The sequence below is a fragment of the Macaca fascicularis genome, chromosome 10 (assembly GCF_037993035.2).
Source record: "Macaca fascicularis isolate 582-1 chromosome 10, T2T-MFA8v1.1".
Lineage (NCBI taxonomy): Eukaryota > Metazoa > Chordata > Mammalia > Primates > Cercopithecidae > Macaca > Macaca fascicularis.
The window spans coordinates 54,114,942-54,134,458 of NC_088384.1; the positions used below are offsets into that span (position 1 = coordinate 54,114,942).

The 19,517-nt window shown below is 45.6% G+C and overlaps 1 protein-coding gene across 1 annotated transcript in view; it reads right to left on the reverse strand.

Moving 5' to 3' along the window:
• LOC135965527 (uncharacterized) overlaps window positions 1-17,874 on the reverse strand; it is a 41,418-nt gene extending 23,544 nt beyond the window's left edge. The window contains 4 exon segments of the mRNA XM_074003213.1: window positions 1,665-1,760; window positions 2,096-2,222; window positions 4,886-4,961; window positions 17,761-17,874. Of these exon segments, the coding sequence (XP_073859314.1) occupies window positions 1,665-1,760; window positions 2,096-2,222; window positions 4,886-4,933 (271 nt within the window). The 5' untranslated portion in view covers window positions 4,934-4,961; window positions 17,761-17,874.
• Between the last annotated feature and the right edge of the window lie 1,643 nt (window positions 17,875-19,517).

The window sequence follows — 19,517 nt, forward strand, 5'->3', positions numbered from 1 at the left end:
GATCATCATCATCATCATGAGTCCTGAGCATCATCATCATCATCATCATGAGTCTGATCATCATCATCATCATCATCATGAGTCCTGATCATCATCATCATCGAGTCCTGATCATCATCATCATCATGAGTCCTGATCATCATCATCATCATCATGAGTCCTGATGAACCACTGCAGTGACTAAGGGGACTTAAGAGGGTGCACAATTCTAGACCACAGCCCCACTCAGGCAGTACTTTTGGGGGAAATGGGGGAAGGAGGAAGGTGAAGTGACCTCTGGCAACAGTAGTACTGCTTAAAACATTAAAAGACAAGGAAAAAAGCTATGGGAATTGAAGAAGAATAATGGACAGAGATTTTAAGAAGCTAAAATAGAACTTAAACAAATTTACAAAAAAAAAAAACCCATCAAAAAATGGGCAATGGATATGAACAGACACTTCTCAAAAGAAGACATTTATGCAGCCAACAAACTTAGAAAATATGCTCATCATCACTGGTCATTAGAGAAATGCAAATCAAAACCATAATGAGATACCATCTCATGCCAGTTAGAATGGCAATCATTAAAAAGTCAGGAAACAACAGGTGATGGAGAGGATGTGGAGAAATAGGAACGCTTTTACACTGTCAGCGGGAGTGTAAATTAGTTCAACCATTGTGGAAGACAGTGTGGCGATTCCTCAAGGATCTAGAACTAGAAATATCATTTGACCCAGCAATCCCGTTACTGGGTATATACCCAAAGGATTATAAATCATTCTAGTATAAAGACACAGGCACATGTATGTTTACTGCAGCACTGTTCACAATAGCAAAGTCTTGGAACTAACCCAAATGCCTACCAATGATAGACCAGATAAAGAAAATGTGCCACATATATACCATGGAATACTATGTGGCTATAAAAAAGGATGAGTTCATGTCCTTTGCAGGAACATGGATGAAACTGGAAACCATCTTTCTCAGCAGAGTCACATAAGAAGTGAAAAATCAAACACTGTATGTTCCCACTCATAAGTAGGAGTTGGAGAACACATGGACACAGGGATGGGAACATTATACACTGGGGAATGTTGGGGGTTGGGGGGCAGGGGGAGGGATAGCATTAGGAGAAATACCTAATGTAAATGATGAGTTGATGGGTGTAGCAAACCAATATGGCACATGTATACCTATGTAAGAAACCTGCATGTTGTGCACATGTACCCCAGAACTTAAATTTTAAAAAAAAAGAAAATCAGTATATAGAAGAATAAGATCCAAATTATGTCAAAAAATTTATATTTACTTATACGGAAAAACAAATAAAAAACAAAACAAAACAAAAAGAAGCTAACATAGGAATACCCTGACAGTATCAGGAAGGGGCGACAGACTTAGGCTTGCAGTCGGGCAGTCACGAGGAAAGTCACAAATGAGGAGACTGAGTGGGAGAAAGAAGCCTAGCAAGTAGGGGGAAAGGAGGCTTCCTGGGAGAAGGAGTCCAGGGGCCCCAAGAGAACCCCTTACTCAGCAAGGACTGAAAGGCAGGCAGGGCCAGGTGGTCTGAAGAGCAGCCAAGGAGGCCAGAACAGCTTCCAGGTCCCCTGGCCTCAGAGAAGCCTCCTCCCTCCTGAAAGGCTGAGTGCCTTGTGCTCTGTCTGCCCTGTCTATCCCCGCACCTGCACGGGGGCCTGGCCGGCATCTTCTCTCTTCTCCCCAGGGCGCTTCCCCTTGCCCTAGCCACCTGATGAGTTCTGGTTTAGGATGGAGAATTCCTGCTCACAGGGAAAAAAACCATAAGGTGACTCCTGGTTGTAGGCTCCAGGGGCCATTTGCTGGAGCCACCCAGGGCAGGAAGGGAGGGAGACTCAGAGGGGGAAGGCTCAGGAGGACCCTGTCTACCATGCTCAGAGTGCAAACCCCCAGGGGGAGCCGCAGGGTGGGAAAAGAGGCCTGCAGGTGCCCAGTGGCAGTCAGTATGAAACTTTACCAAAGGTAGACCTTCCTCAGGGGAATAGAGAAAACAACATTCTTGTCTCTGAACCTAACCCTATGGCAACATCAGAGGCGCCACAGGTCAAATGTTAGGCTCGAGGGAAGCCACGCTTACCTAGTGAGACCAGGTGGCTGTAGTTCTCCAGTGTCACCTCCCTGTACAGGGCTCTCTAAGCAGGATTCAGCAGCCTCCAATCCTTCTGGGTGAAATCCACAGTGACATCCCCAAATGCCAAGAAAGCCTGTAACACAAAACCCAGGCATGCTCACCAGGGACAGTGTTGCACTCAGGCAGTTGGAGGATTCCAGGTTCTGCCACCTGTGCCTGGAGTTCCAAGACCTCCGTCTCTGCCTGGCCCCAGTATTTATGGTGCTAGGTAGTCTTAATGGGGCTTCCTAGAAGCACAGAGAGTTTCAACTGCGTGGAGCTTTAAACCTAGGCAGGGAGAAGAGGGAAACTCAAAAAATTAAGTAACAGTGTTTCCTACAAACATATGAACAGTAAATAACACATTACTAAAGTTTTACGGTACCCTGAGCCATGTTCTGAGTTAGATACTCCATGAATTTCTAAATGAGCAAGACACAGCTCTCATGGATCTTCTGATAAAATGACAACCGATCATTTGGGACCTGCGCTGGAAAATGTAAATCTCCACTGCAGGATCCCAGAATTCAGATCCAGGTTAGATCTGATTTCTACCAAAAATCCAGTGCTGTATAGGGCAGTCTGAGCACATCTGAATTAGTGGATGGAGCACTTTTGAAAGAGCCCTTCTCACAGTACATCTGTTCTGCAACTACGCACATGACCAGTTTGGCATCTCTGTAGGTGCCTGATGAATTTAAATTCCATTTGTGGCCAGGCACGGTGGCTTGTGCCTGTAATCCCAGCACTCTGAGAGGCTGAGGCGGGCGGATGACTTGAGGCCAGGAGTTTGAGACCAGCCTGGCCAACACGGTGAAACCCTGTCTCTACTAAAAATATAAAAATTAGCCAGGTGTGGTGGTGCATGGCTGTAATCTCAGGTGCTTGGGAGGCTGAGGCAGGAGAATCGCTTGAACCTGGGAGGAGGTTACAGTGAGCTGAGATTGTGCCACAGCACTCCAGCCTAGGCGACAGAGCAAGACTCTGTCTCATAAATAAATAATCAATTCGTGAAGCTCATCAGACTACTAGACTCATGAGTCAGAAAGCCTCTCCTTTGACCCTTAACTGTCAATCCCTATTTCCCCCAGCACTGATCTATCATGTCACACCTACTGTAAAGATCCTCAAAATCCAGGCAGGCTGGGCATGCTGGCTCATGCCTATAATCCTAGCACTTTGGGAGGCTGATGCAGGATTGCTTGCATCCAGGAGTTTGAGACCAACCTGGGCAAAATAGCGAGACCCCAACTCCACATACACAAAAATAAAAAATTAGTTGAGCATGGTGGCAAGTGCCTGTAGTCCCAGCTAGTTGGGAGGCTGAGGTGTGAGCACTGTTTGAGCCTGGGAGGTCAAGGCTGCAGAGAGCTATTATTGTGCCACTGCACTTAGCCTGGGCAACAGTGAGACCCTGACCACCATCCCCCCAAAAAACCCAAAAGAAAAACCAAGAAAACCCCAGAAAGCTTAAAGACCAAGTTGGGCTCCTCAGGCTGGCATCCAGGCCTCTGTCCTCAGGAGGGTCAGAGGTAGCCAGCAGTCTTTAGGAATAATCAGATGACAGGGGCCAATGAGGGAGGTAGGTGGGAGCTATCTCAGCAGTTTAGGCCACGCTGTGAGGAGTCTGCAGGAAGTGGCAGAGCTATGGGAGGTGGCAATCCTACACTGTCAAACCGTGAGGACCCTGGTGAGCTTGGGCATCTGTGGCCAACTGACAATGCAGGCTCGGCACAGGGCAGTGACTGCTCCTCAGAGACGTGGCCGATCCAGGGCTGTAGGTGCAATCTCCCAGTTTGGTAATGCTGAAAGCCCATCTAACCATCCAACATGCTGTCTGCCAAACCAGAGATATTCAGGTGCCCTGTGTGACTCTGCACCTCCACTAGAACACACAGAAAATCAGCTGTGGCCACCCCAAGCCAGCACCTGGCAGACTTCTGAGTTGGGAGCCTAAAGGACCACAGTCCACTCCTGCACCCACATCTAGGCCATGCTTCTCGCAGCTGTTCCAGGCAGTGGCCATGCATTTTAAGGACATCAAGGCAAGCCCCTTCCGATCCAGGCGCTCCTCTGATGGCCCACTATGGCTTGAAGACCTGCTGGCCTGGCTGAGCCTCCCAAGGCTGTACTTGGTCTCCGATACTTCCACGCAATTTTATCCCCCTCTCCTCACTGGAGTCTGATGAGGCTCCAGTCATCCCCTTTTCTCTCTTGCAGGCCTTTCCTCTAACATGAGCCCAGCCCATCTCATTGCATCTTGGGATCTGCTTCCCCTAGGACCTGGATTCATCCACCAGCCGTCTGTGAGAACGTTGACTGCTAAAACCCTTTGTCCCTGCAGTTGAGCAGTCTGCCCAGTGGCAGCCTGAGATTGAGCACACTTCTGCCTCTTCCCCATCTCCTGTACTTGCCACATCTCTCGCAACTGCCCAGGGAACCCCTCCCACTGGAGGCCTTTGTGACCTCCCTCTCTGCCCTACCCTTCATTGACACCAACCCAACATCATCACTGGACACCTGAGTGTGGAGATTCCTGTCTTTGGCTGTAAATGCTCCCTGGGTGTTGTACACAGATCACTACTTGATAAGTGACACCCACAGGCCAGTCACTTGCTGGAGGACGCCAGGAAAGACAGATCACTCCCCAGGAGCAGTGCTGGCCTTGGTCCGGTGCTAACAATGTGACTGCTAGGGCCAGTGAAGGAAACGAGCCTATCCTGTGACAGCAAGAAGGACAGTTCTGGGAAGTCTCACCTGTCTCCTGGCTCCCTGGGGTCCCATGACTGTCTTCCTGCTCTCCATGGAGAAGGGAAGCTTGCAGATGGCTGATCTGTGGGAGGAGAGAAGTCAAAGGGTGGCTGGGTGCAGCTGCCCTCCCCACATGTGACACAGGCCTGATTCCAATACCAACTGGGGATCTGGGGAGAGCACATCTGCACAATCCCCCTGTGGGGGTCTGGCCAAAAGGTCTAGGGAGCCAGGCTCCCTGCAAATCCAGGACAAGCTCATCTGGGAGTGAAGACCCTGTGTCCCAGGAGCTGGGTGAGGTTTGTTGCTTACATCACTGAGGGGCTAAAAGGATGTGCAACACCTGCAGATGAGGTCTTGAGTTTAAGGTTAGGGCTCAGAGTTGCAGGTGTTCTTTGCATTGGACAGAACACACAAAAGCTGTCTGTCTCTTCTAGCCTCCGTCTACCTGGGTTTAAAGTCAGGATAATCACAGGGGCAGACAAACTTAAGAAGGCCACAGGCAGATGGCATTGGCAGTTATTAAGTACTGTACAACACCAAAGCCTGTAACAAATTAATAGCATGGGGAGTGTGAGCCTTCAAGAATAAAAGTCCTCAGACATGTGGTCAATCTAAGGCAGTGAGTGATCCAATGCAATTTGGATCCTGATTGCAACAAAGAATACATGAGGAGTTTTAGCAGCCAGTGAAATCTGAACACTAATTGGATATTAGATTATCAAACATTGATTTTGTTGTTATAAAAATATTTTGGGTTTTAAAAGCATGAGCCCTTCCTTGTATACAAACTTTCAGAACATTCATGAGTGAAAATGATGTCTGGATGTGCTTAAACACCCCTTCTCACCCTCAAAAGTCAATTGAGCATTATTGGCCACACTTGATAATTTTTAGAACTGAATAATGTGTACTGGGTTCATTGTACTATTTTCTCTGAATTTTTGGAAAATAATTCCAGTAGAAATACAGGAAAAGAATTAATTGTAAATTAAAGTGGTGGGTACAATGATTTCATTAGAGTACTCACTATACTTTTAAGTGAATGTTTTGATAAAAAAAAAATTCAAAGTAAAAACAGACATACAAGGGTGAAAAGAAGGAAATGTGAAGGAACAAAGATGCTATCGTGGTGATTATGATGAACACAGCATACATCCACTGGCCAGCAACTTTGAGACAGAAGAAGTGAACAAATACTACGGTGTTATGAAAGGAAAATAAAACTAGGGACCCCAGTCCACTATGCCAAAAGGAAAGCATGTAAGAAGCTGCCTTTTCTTTTGTTCCAAAGGAGATAGCTACAGATAAAAGGTTAAGTATCTCCATAGTAGCTGCTCTATGCACACCTTATCTTACATAAAGTGCTGATTTACTGAGTGTGAGATGAACACATAACTGATTATTCTCCTACCTGCTCCTTTTCTCTTGCCACAGGTGGATTACCATACCCTCCCTCTTTCCCCTCCAGCCTACTTTTCCCTTTTAAACAATGAAGCTCTCAAACTCATATTTGGGGAAAGCCACTGACCTCTCTCTGGGGCATGTGCTCAACCTTGGCAAAATAAACATCTATTAGCACATCAAAAAGCTTATCCACCATAATCAAGTGGGCTTCATCCCTAAGATGCAAGGCTGGTTCAACATATGCAAATCAATACATGTAATCCAACATATAAACAGAACCAAAGAAAAAAACCACATGATTATCTCAATAGATGTAGAAAAGGCCTTTGACAAAATTCAACATCCCCTCATGCTAAAAACTCTCAATAAATTCGGTATTGATGGAATGTATCTCAAAATAATAAGAGCTATTTATGACAAACCCACAGCCAATATCATACTGAATGGGCAAAAACTGGAAGCATTCCCTTTGAAAACTGGCACAAGACAGGGATGCCCTCTCTCACCACTCCTATTCAACATAGTGTTGGAAGTTCTGGCTAGAGCAATCAGGCAAGAGAAAGAAATCAAGGGTATTCAGTTAGGAAAAGAAGAAGTCAAATTATCCCTGTTTGCAGATGACATGATTGTATATTTAGAAAACCCCATCGTCTCAGCCCAAAATCTCCTTAAGTTGATAAGCAACTTCAGCAAAGTCTCAGGATACAAAATCAATGTGCAAAAATCACAAGCATTCTTATATACCAGTAACAGACAAACAGAGAGTCAAATCATGAATGAACTTCCATTCACAATTGCTTCGAAGAGAATAAAATACCTAGGAATCCAACTTAAAAGGGATGTAAAGGACCTCTTCAAGGAGAACTACAAACCACTGCTCAGTGAAATAAAAGAGGACACAAACAAATGGAAGAACATACCATGCTCATGGATAGGAAGAATCAATATTGTGAAAATGGCCATACTGCCCAAGGTAATTTATAGATTCAATGCCATCCCCATTAAGCTACCAATGACTTTCTTCACAGAATTGGAAAAAACTGCTTTAAAGTTCATATGGAACCAAAAAAGAGCCCACATTGCCAAGACAATCCTAAGTCAAAAGAACAAAGCTGGAGGCATCACACTACCTGACTTCAAACTATACTACAAGTCTACAGTAACCAAAACAGCGTGGTACTGGTACCAAAACAGAGATATAGACCAATTGAACACAACAGAGTCCTCAGAAATAATACCACACATCTACAGCCATCTGATCTTTGACAAACCCGAGAAAAACAAGAAATGGGGAAAGGATTCCCTATTTAATAAACAGTGCTGGGAAAATTGGCTAGCCATAAGTAGAAAGCTGAAACTGGATCCTTTCCTTACTCCTTATACGAAATTAATTCAAAATGGATTAGAGACTTAAATGTTAGACCTAATACCATAAAAACCCTAGAAGAAAACCTACGTAGTACCATTCAGGACATAGGCATGGGCAAGGACTTCATGTCTAAAACACCAAAAGCAACGGCAACAAAAGCCAAAATTGACAAATGGGATCTATATTAAACTAAAGAGCTTCTGCACAGCAAAATAAGCTACCATCAGAGTGAAAAGGCAACCTACAGAATGGGAGAAAATTTTTGTAATCTACTCATCTGTCAAAGGGCTAATATCCAGAACCTACAAAGAACTCAAACAAATTTACAAGAAAAAACCAAACAACCCCATCAAAAAGTGGGCAAGGGATATGAACAGACATTTCTCAAAAGAAGACATTCATACAGCCAACAGACACATGAAAAAATGCTCATCATCACTGGTCATCAGAGAAATGCAAATCAAAACCACAATGAGATACCATCTCACACAAGTTAGAATGGCAATCATTAAAAAGTCAGGAAACAACAGGTGCTGGAGAGGATGTGGAGAAATAGGAACACTTTTACACTGTTGGTGGGATTGTAAACTAGTTCAACCATTATGGAAAACAGTATGGTGATTCCTCAAGGTTCTAGAACTAGAAGTACCATATGACCCAGCCATCTCATTACTGGGTATATACCCAAAGGATTATAAATCATGCTGCTATAAAGACACATGCACACGTATGTTCATTGTGGCACTATTCACAATAGCAAAGACTTGGAATCAACCCAAATGTCCATCAGTGACAGACTGGATGAAGAAAATGTGGCACATATACACCATGGAATACTATGCAGCCATAAAAAAGGATGAGTTCATGTCCTTTGTAGGGACATGGATGCAGCTGGAAACCATCATTCTCAGCAAACTATTGCAAGAACAGAAAAGCAAACACCGCATGTTCTCACTCATAGGTGGGAACTGAACAATGAGATCACTTGGACTCGGGAAGGGGAACATCACACACAGGGGCCTATTATGGGGAGGGGGGAGGGATTGCATTGGGAGTTATACCTGATGTAAATGACGAGTTGATGGGTACAGCACACCAACATGGCACAAGTATACATATGTAACAAAACTGCACATTATGCACATGTACACTAGAACTTAAAGTATAATAATAATAATAATAAAAACATCTAAATTGGTACTTGATTCTGATACTTTTTGGTTTACACGCAGTTAGAGAAGAAAAGCAGTGAAATTTCTTCTTCTGATGGCAGTTGAAAGGCGATTTATAACATTTATTTTTGTTGTTTCTGTACACTTAAATAGTTTACATCCTTGCATGTCTCATCTGTGCTATCTTTACCTATTCCAAAGTCACAAAGATATTCTCCTACATTCAGTCTTAGAAGTTTAAACATTTTGTTTTTGGTGGTAGTATATGTATTTCATTTTTTAACTGTTTGCTGCTAGGTTACAGAAATACAAGTGCTCTTTAAAAATACTGACCTTATTTTCTCAAGTTCCTAAACTGTGTGTTACTAGTATCTAGTTGTTTAACTACAGATTCTTCCATGTACACACTCACATCTGTGAATAAAAAGTTTTTCTTGTTCTATTTCAACGTTTATGCCTTTTATTCCTTTTTAATACCTTAACAAATTACCTTGATATTCTAAGATAATGCTAAAGAGTGATGAGAATCAACATTAATGCTTGTTCCTGATCTTAGTGTGAACACACTTCACCATTAAATATGATGATTGCAGCCAGGCTGTCACACATAACCTTTGTTTTATTAAGGGAAATTCTTTCTATTCCTCATCTGCTGAGAATTTTTACCCTGAATAGGTGTGAAATGTTATCAAATATTTTTCTGCATTAAGATACTCGTGTAGGTTTTTCTCTTTTGCTCCCTGAAAGCAGTGAAAGGAAAAGAAAAACGTGGGAACTCAAACCACTCTGCCAAAAGAAAAATATTAAGCTGAAAGCTGATTCATGCAAGAAGCTGCCTTTCCTTTCCTTCCTGAGCTGAGAACCACAGATAAAAGGTAAAATATCTCCGCCGGGCTCAGTGCAGTCGGTGGCTCACGCCTATAATCCTAGAACTTTGGGAGGCGGAGGCGGGTGGATCACGAGGTCACCATCCTGACCATCCTGGCTAACACGGTGAAACCCCCTCTCTACTAAAAATACAAAAAAACTAGCTGGGCGTGGTGGCAGGCACCTGTAGTCCCAGCTTCTAGGGAGGCTGAGGCAGGAGAACGGCGTGAACCCAGGAGCAGGCGGAGCTTGCAGTGAGCGGAGATCGCGCCACTGCACTCCAGCCTGGGTGACAGAGCGAGACTCTGTCTCAAAAAAAAAAAAAAAAAAAATAGCCGGGAGTGGTGGAGGGCGCCTGTAGTCCCAGCTACTCAGGAGGCTAAGGCAGGAGAATGGTGTGAACCTGGGAGGCGGAGCTTGCAGTCAGCAGAGATTGTGCCACTGCACTCCAGCCTGGGCGACAGAGACTCAGTCTCAAAGAAAAAAAAAAAAATTAGCAGGGCATGGTGGCAGGTGCCTGTAGACCCAGCTACTCGGGAGTCTGGGGCAGGAGAATGGTGTGAACCCACGAGGCGGAGCTTGCAGTGAGCGGAGATCACGCCACCGCACTCCAGCCTGGGGACAGAGCAAGACTCCGTCTCAAAAAAAAAAAAAAAAAAAAAAAAAGTTAAATATCTCCACAGGTAGCTTACTCTATGTTCACCCTATCGTTGGTTTTTTAGGCACAAACTCCATTTGGCTAGAATATATCATCCTTTTCATGCATTGCTGGATGCTACTTGTCCATATTTTGGTGAGAATTCCTGACTATTTTCCTCTAGAGTGATTACATATAAGGGCACATGAGAACTCTGTTGAAATGTTCTGTATCTTGATTGAGGTGATAAGTGACCTGTGTCAAAACTCATTAAAGTATACAGTTAAAAGCAGTGCTTCTTATGGTACCCAAGTTACACCTCAACATTGATTAAAAATCCTCTCAGAGACCAAATATATATGGGTAAAATAACAAGACATCTGGATTTGTTTAAAATACTTTGGCACATAAACAGGGGGAAGGGATAAATCTAACAAAACTATCTATGGTTTTAAAATTTATCGAATCTGGATGAAGGCAACATGGGGATTCATATTACCATTCTCCCAATTTTGCTACCCATTTGAGATTTTTCATAATACTAGTTTACAGAAAAAGCATTAATCATATTGCTAATTCTATGCTTACCAAAAAATTGCCTAAAATAATCTTATAGGAACAAACTTCATTTGAAAATACTCAAAAGTCCCCAGTATTCAAGAAACTGCCCAATCAAGAAAAAGCCACATTAGAAACAGGAGGCAGTTGGCTGGGCACAGTGGCTTTCCTGTAATCCCAGCACTTTGGGAGGCTGATGCATGTGGATCGCTTGATCCCAGGAGTTCAAGACCAGCCTGGGCAACATGGCAAAGGCTTGTCTCTACAAAAAATATAAATATTAGCCATGTGTGGTGGCACGTGCCTGTAGTCCTAGCTACTCCTGGCTTGAGCCCAAGAGGTTGAGGCTGCAATGAGCTTTGTCACTCCAGCCTGGGCAACAGAGCAAGACACAGTCTCAGGAAAACAACAACAACAACAACAACAACAACAACAAAAACAAAACAGGAGACAGTCATATTTGCATCCCAATACTCCTTATTCCCAGTGTTCTATCCTGTCCAAGTGCTGCCTAACGGAAAAATCTCATGGTGAACTTGCCTATAGATCCCTGGGGCAAAAAATTACAGGTGCAGAATACAACAGAGCTTCTAAAGCAGCATCCCAGTTTCCACTTCCTTCCCTCAAATCTGAGAAAGCAGAGTAGACCTTTCTTACAAGGTTCTAAGCTGTTGGAGGCTGCCTGAGGGACTGCTCTCTCTGTTTTGAGGATCTCACACCTTAGGGAGGAAAAGCACTGGATCATGCTTGGCAAAGATGCAGACAGACTGAAAAGCAGATGCCTGGGGCAAGATATTATGGGTAGAGACATGCAACAGACCATCAAGGGCCCAGAGGAGAGACTCTTGGGACAAATAAGTATTTAAAAGCAGTTGCCTATGAGCAAATGGAAAAAGCCACAAGCAAAGGTAAGATCCATGCTCAAAAAAGGCCTGAGAAAATCTTAAAACTTCTCCTCAGACTGATACCAAAGCTTAGAACCAATGCCAAGGTAATAGCAAAAATCCTCCCTGGAAAAGAGTCAGTCTGCAAAAATTGGAAAAGGAGGTTGTTTTTTCCCACAATGCCTAATTTCTAACAACAACAACAACAACAACAACAACAAAAACTCAGAAAACATGGACCAATAGTGGAAGAAAATAAAGTGATGCAAACCTTCCCTGGAGAAACATAAGCTTCAGGCATACTAGACAGATTTTAGACTGTCTAAAATATTCTCAAAAACTCATGTAAACACATATAGAGAAAAGGAAATCAGGAAAATATATATGAACAAAATAAAAATATCAACAGAGATTACAAAAAGGAAGCAAACGAAAATTCTGGACCTGAAAACATAGTAACTGAAAAATTCAGTAGAGGGGTTTAACAGCAGATGAGCAGGCAAAAAAAAATAATCAGTAAACATACAGGGAAGAAATTACAGAGACAGAGAAGCAGGAAGAGAAAACAATGACATAAAGTAAACAGAGCCAAGAGAGTTATAAGGCACCATTAACTGGACATATATATGGGTGTCTAGGAGAAGATGCTGATAGATTACTGAAGAAATAATGGACAACACTTCAAAATTTGAAGACAGACATGAATCTACAAGGCCAGCACACTCAACAAACTCCAAGAATAAATTCAAGGAGGTCCCTACCCACACTTCACAACTACGCTTACATGAAACCAGCTTCAGGAACACAGGACTGGCGGGGGGAGAGAAGTTAAGAATAGTGGCATCATGCCTCTCTCAGGGAAAAACTGTCACAATAGACTGAGAACTGGAGAGGGAGAGGGTTCCATCTTGTCATTTTCACAGCCCATAGTGGAGTTTCTCTCAGAGCGGACCAAAATGGGGGTGGGGAGGGTAGCAGTTTGTGTGTCAAATGTTACAGACTCTCACTGTTCTCAGAAAGGCTCGGTTGATTTTTCTGAATAAATGTTTCTCTAAATTCCTGAGTGGTCTTAAGACAAATTCTGTGTAGTTTAAATGGTTGTTTTTGGTTTTCTAAATTACAAGTTACGGTGTTTTACTGGAGATATAGTCCACATAGCTCCTCACTGCCATTTCAGAATCCACATTTCTGATTATAGTTGGGACCAGAACTAGGGCCAGGCAATTAGGTAAGTGGCTGTGATCATTATTTGTCCTCATGGGCAGAGAGGCAAAAGACAGTGGAGAAGTAGAATTAGGAGATAAGCCTGGCAGGCAGAAGGAGGAAGCGGAGGAAAAAGCCATGACAAGGAAAGCATGAACAAGCCTCAGCACCTAAGCAAGCAGATGGGTAGTTTGCCAAGGTAGGGAAACTTCCTTTACCTAGATCACAAAGAGAGAAGTAAAACAGACAGGGGGCACTACTGAGCTGGTTTCTAGATGTTTCTTCTCTCATGCTTCCCATCTTAATGAACCTGAGTGTGAAATCTGAATTGTGAGGAGAAATTTTTGAGACCTGGACAATTTCTGCATAAACTGGGTAATGGGTGAAATTAATAAATTGCTAATTTTGTTGAGTGTGATTCTGGTACTCTAGTTATGTTAAAAAGCAAAACAATAACAACAAAAATAGTCCTCAGAGAAGCAGCTGCAGTAAATTTACAGATAAAATGGTGTCTTGGATTGGCTTCAAGATGCTCTATCCTGAAAACAGAAAGCGTGGGGTGGGGAGGGGGTTGGATGAAGTAAGAAGAGCAAAGTGTTAAGGTGCAAGTAGGGAACAGAGAGATTTGTTATATATTCTCTCTACTTTAGTTCCTTCTTCAATATTTTTCATTGTAAATTTGAAAAAAAAATTGAATATCCCTTCCAAGATAATTTGGAGAGGAAAAACAGAGGAAACCTTCATTTCCAGGGTGTGAGTGGAGAACACTGCAAACTGTTTGATCTCACTCCTGCCATCTGTTGACATCTGTGGGACTTAATATCCAGTAGGAACAGAAACTGAGAGCCAGAAGAAAGTGGTTTAAATTAGTTACCAATAAATTAGATATGAACATAAGGCAAACTTGAAACATTTAGCTCCTCCACATACATTTCATTAAAATTTTCCTAAGATTAAAAAACAGCTCCTACATTTTTGGGGATGAAAAATGTTCATATGTTGATTTGAAGATCAAGACTTCACTATATACATTTCTTAAAACTCATTAACTAGAACTTAAAATGTGAGAAATTTTGTCTCAATTATACCTCAGTGAAGCTAATTCTTAACAGAAACCCCCAAAATCCCAGCTTGCTCCACAACCCAGTCCACTTGATCCCAGATATGTTACATAAAGTAAAAATTATTATTTTTTGAGACAGAGTCTCAGTGTCCCCCAGGCTGTAGTGCAGTGGCATGTTCTCTGCTCACTGCAACCTCCATCTCCTGGATTCAAGCAATTCTCTTGCTTCAGCCTCCAGAGTAGTTGGGATTACCGGCGTGAGCCACCATGCCTGGCTAATTTCTGTATTTTTAGTAGAGACGAGGTTTCACCATGTTGGCCAGGCAGGTCTCGAACTCCTGAGCTCAGGTGACCTGCCGACCTTAGCCTCCCAAAGTGCTGGGATTACAGGTGTGAGCCACCATGCTCAGTAGTGAAAATTATTTCAACTGATTAACACACTACTTCTTAGTCTGGGAAATGGGGATTCCAATTCTTAACTTCCACACTGGTTGAAGAGATGAATATGGCAATGACTATAAAGCCCTGTCCCTGGGACAGGACAATGGCTCAGCACATGCTGACAGAATAATTTTTTACAAGACCTGGTCTGCACCATGAATGCAGCAGCCTGAATAAAGCACTGAGAGAAGAAATGTAGGGACAATGATGGAAGTGCCCTGAATGAGGGCATCAGATCTGGGGAACCTTCCCCACGAGGAGAACCAGCTGAGAGGTTCTGAGCCTCAGACGGGACAGTGTAGGGCACAAGATGTCAGACATTAGCAAAGGAAACCCATGATGGTTTAGGGCAGAGAAGGCACTGCAGGAAGGCAATACATAAGAAGTCCCCACCTGGGGTTGGGCTGTCCTCCCTTACCCTGCAGGCAGTCCTCTCATGGGTAACATGGGAGTGGAGGAAGAGGAGCTGGGGACTAAAATAGTTCTAAAATTAGCTCTGTGATCCTCAAAGGTGGCCTTGGAAATCCTCAGTACCAGGGTAGAGCCTCTTCTTGTTAAAAAAAAGGACCCAAAGTCTTCCAGAGAAGAAAACCATTGTAGGCAGGTTCCTGGGAACAGATTCCGAGTGTGGGCATCACAACAGAGCCTGTCCTGAAACGATGCTTACACTAAACACAGCTTATCCTGTCGGTGCTTCCAGAATAAGGAAGTGTTGATATTCATTATAATATTTAACACATTGAGAATTTAATATATGCCAGGGACGGTTCCAGGCATGGCACAAATTTTTCTGCCTTCAATCTTCACAAATGTTCTATGAAGTGACTATTACCCACCAATTTCAGATGATGAAACAGGCACAAAACATTTAAATACCTTTCTCAAAGCAACGCAGCCAAGAAAGTGATAGAGCCTGGGTTTCAGTTCTCACTGTAAAGGGTTATGTCTTAACCAGTAGGCAGGGCTCTGACATTTCTCAATGAATCTGCACAGGTTAGGAGGGGATCTGGGTCAAGCTAGATTAGCTTGCAAGGTCATGAGGTATATCTTGACTGATGGGTCTCTCTACCATGGGGTTCTGCTTACAATTTTTCCGTAATGAAATGATTAAAATCAGTTATTTGGCCAGTCCACAGCCCCAGAGGCATTTAAAAAAACTGCTGGGCCCAATGGTTGCTGTTACTCCCACTCCAATAACCAAGGAAGCCCTACCAACCTGGTGAGGATGAAACTCACCTTTTTTCCCTTGCCCAAATGCGTATATATGGGGCTTGGGGAGTCCTGCCCTAGAAACCATAAAATCTAATCAGACGAGTAAACTCTTATATAATGTGGCTCACTTTCCAACCTGACTCTGGTACAGCATCACATGACAGCAGATGCTGAAGGAAGTTATTTTAGCCCAAAATATACTTCTTTGACAAGTTTTGAAGTGGCTGCCACAGGCGCAACATACTGAAATGGATAGCCCCGCAAAGCTGCCTTTAGTGGGAAAATTTGCATCTGTAGCAAATCTCCACTAATGTAGCCAGATCTCCTTCGTTCTAAGCCTTTCCTAGGTCTGGAAGAGACAGCCAGTTTGACGCATGGTGGCTCACACCTGCAATCCCAGCACTCTGGGAGGCCGAGGCAGGTGGATCACCTGAGGTCACGAGGTCAAGACCAGCCTGAGCAACATGGTGAAACCCCATCTCTACTAAAAATACAAAAATCAGCCAGGCGTGGTGGTGGGCATCTGTAGTCCCAGCTACTCAGGAGGCTGAGGCAGGAGAACTGCTCAAACCGGAGAGGTGGTAGTGGCAGTGAGCTGAGATCACGCCACTGCACTCTAGCCTGGGCGACAGAGCAAGACTCTCTCTCAAAAAAACAAAAACAAACAAAGAAACAAAAATAACTGAAAACATACATTTACCATCTATTCTGTGTGCTGCCAACTAAGAGGCTTCATCTACATAACAAGAACTTTGATCTATGCAATCCCCTTAACTCTGGCATACTTCTGATTCCAGTCTTTAGGCAACAGCTTAAGTCTCTCAACCAATTGTCCACTAAAGAATACCTAAGTGCCCCCATGAGGTGTAAACCCGTTTGGAGATACTGGATTTTTGGGAGGAACCCATGTGTATCTTTCTCACATTGATTTATGATTTTCTGAGGCAGGATCTCGCTGTGTTGCCCAGGCTGGCATGCAGTGCAGCCAACATAGCTCGTTACAGCCTCCACCTCCCGGACTCAACTGACTGGGCCACCGAAGTAGCTGAGACCACAGGCATGGGACACTACGCTCTGCTAATTTTTTATTTTTCTAATTTTACGTAGAGACAGGGTGTCTCGCTGTGCCGCCCAGGCTGCTCTGGAACTCCTGACCTCCCACAGTGCTCAGGCTGATTTATGATTTTACCTGAAATTCCTGTCTCCCTGGATTGTATAAGATTAACCTGCAAGCCGACCACCTCGGGCACTTTCTCAGGACCTCTTGAGACTGAATAACCTGGGCCACAGTCACTCACACTGACTCAGAATAAACCTCTTTAAATATATTTTGCCATCATTAGCAGGGCTCCAGGGAAGAGGCCACCTGGGTCCCCACAGCTACCTCACCTCCCGCGGACGCTGCCCCACGCAGAGCCCCCCACACACGTCTAGAAGTGCCCGTGCCAGGACATCTGGTCCCGGCCTACCCTCCCACCCAAGGAAGATAGTCCCAAGGCGGGCTGCCCCCAACCCAAAGCAGCGACCCTTCCCCAAAACACGCGGGCGAAGTCCTCCCCGGTCCCGCCTCCCACAACAAAGTCTGGAGCATCAAGAGTCGGAGGGAACCCGAGTCGGACCTAGTCCATCAGTCTCTGGGCTGTAAGCCCCACCCAACCGGTGGACCCAGTCTGTGGCGGAGTCCCCCACCACCTCCAGCCAAACGACCCCCGTGGCAGCTACCTAGGCCGCTGGCCCGTCCCCACTCGAGGAGCGGCGACCCTGGCACACGGAGACCTGGGTTGCTCGGCGCCCCTGTGAAATCCTGGCTGCCTAACCGCCACTACACGCAACCGGGGACGGAGACGGAGTAGCGGCCCAGACCCGGGGCGCTCGGCGAGCCGCAGCACCACAGCCCACTCCAAGGCGTGGCCTGGGTCTCCGCCCCTCCCCAGAACATGGAGACGCCGGGCCTGAGGGAGGGCGCGCTACGGCCCCAGCAGCGCCCTGGCGTCCCAGGCCTTCCCGGCCCTTCTTCCTGCGCAGGAAGCGCGGGCTGGAGAGAGGGACCCGCAGGAGCGCGACTCACCAAGGCGGCTGACGGCGAACGGAGGAGGTGAGGTCACCGACGGTGGACTACCCACCTCCCAGCTCGGTGACGCCCAGGGATCTGGACCGCTCGGCGCCGCCCGGGCTACGCTACGCAGAAGCCTCTGCGCGGCCGGGAATACGCTACCCAGAATCCTCGGCGCGACCCGTGGCTCTGCGACCCTCCGCTTCGCATCCCCGCAGTGGACTACGCTCCCCAGAGTCCTCAGCGAGTAGTCCAGGTACACGCCCCAGAATGTTGGTCAAAGCCGTCCACAGGGGACTGCCCGACCCGGAATCCTTGGAAGAACTCCCCTGACCGCGACCCTGTGGTCTTTTGGACGCGGAGGGATCCTTTCAGAACCGGCGATTTCTTTATGTAGCCTTGTACATACAATAAGAATATTTGTCCATTTCTATGATATAGGTAAATAATTTTACCACGGTCTTTGGATTATTGTTATATCTTTTTTCTTTTCTTTTCTTTTTTTTTTTTTTTTGCTATGTAGTCCTTTTGATCTCTGAGAGATTTTCCTACGGATTTTGTGGTTTTATCATTTGCATTTAGATCTCTCAATGGTTTTTCTCCAGGTATACACTGTGAATATATACTTATTTTTAAAATTTTCCAATATTTTATTTTCCCATTAAATTTATTAAAAATATAGTCTTTTACCACATAATTTAAGGTTTCAGCTACATCACTGAGTATACTCACAATTTACATTTGCATTTCAGTTTCTAATTTTCCCCCATATATCTAATTATGCATCAGTGCCACTTCAGGGCAAGACCCTGGCCCTGAAGTGGATTTGAAGGGATCCTGTCCCTGGTTTAATCTTGCTCTGCCTTCGCCCGTCCCTCTCCTGGCCCTACCATGGCCCTGCCCCTTCCCTGGCTCTGCCCTGGTCTTGTGCTTACCCTGAGTGAGAACTTGACCCTGCCCCAGCCTTGTCCCAGACCTGGCCATGGCCTTGCCCCTGCCCTGGGCCGGCGCTGGCACTGGCATGGACCCTGGACCTGGCTCTTGGCTACTTAAGGCCATACCCTGGCCCAGTCCTCCTCCTGACCCTGTCCTGGCCCTAATTTGCCCTGGCCCTATCCTGGCATGCTATTCTGGCCCCACCCCAGACCCTGTCTCTGTCCTGGCTCTAGCTAAGTTGGCTATGGCCGTGTTCCTGACATTGCCCTTTCCTGGTCCTGGCCCTGGCCCTAGCCCTGCCCCGGCCCTGCTCTGAACCCCGGCCCTGCAATGGACCTGCCTTGGCCCTGCCTATACCCTGCCTCTGGCCCTACCTCTGCCCTGGCCATACCCTTGCCCTGGCCTGGACTCTGACCCTGGTCTTTGTCCTGCCCCAGCTGTGGCCCTGGCCCTGCCCTGCCTGTACCCTGTTCTATCCTGGGCTGGCCCTGCCGTTGTCTGGTCTTGCTATTGCCCTGCCCTAGCCTGCCTTGCTTGTGCCCTAGATCTGCCCCGGCCTTTGCTCTTGTCTTGGTTCTAGCACTGAGTCAGCCCTGGACCTTCCCTGACCTTGCCTCAGCCCTGGCACTGCCCTGGCGTTGCCTTGGCATTTGCCCTACTCTCTCTAATGCCTGGCTCTGGTCCTGCCTTGCTCTGCGCTTGTTCTGTCCTGGCACAGCCCTGGCCCTGGCCCTGGTCCTGCCCTTATGCAGGCCTGACCCTGCCACTGCTCTGGCTTTGACCTGGACCGTGGCCATACAGTGAACCTGCCTTGACCCTTTCCTGGCCCTGGCCTG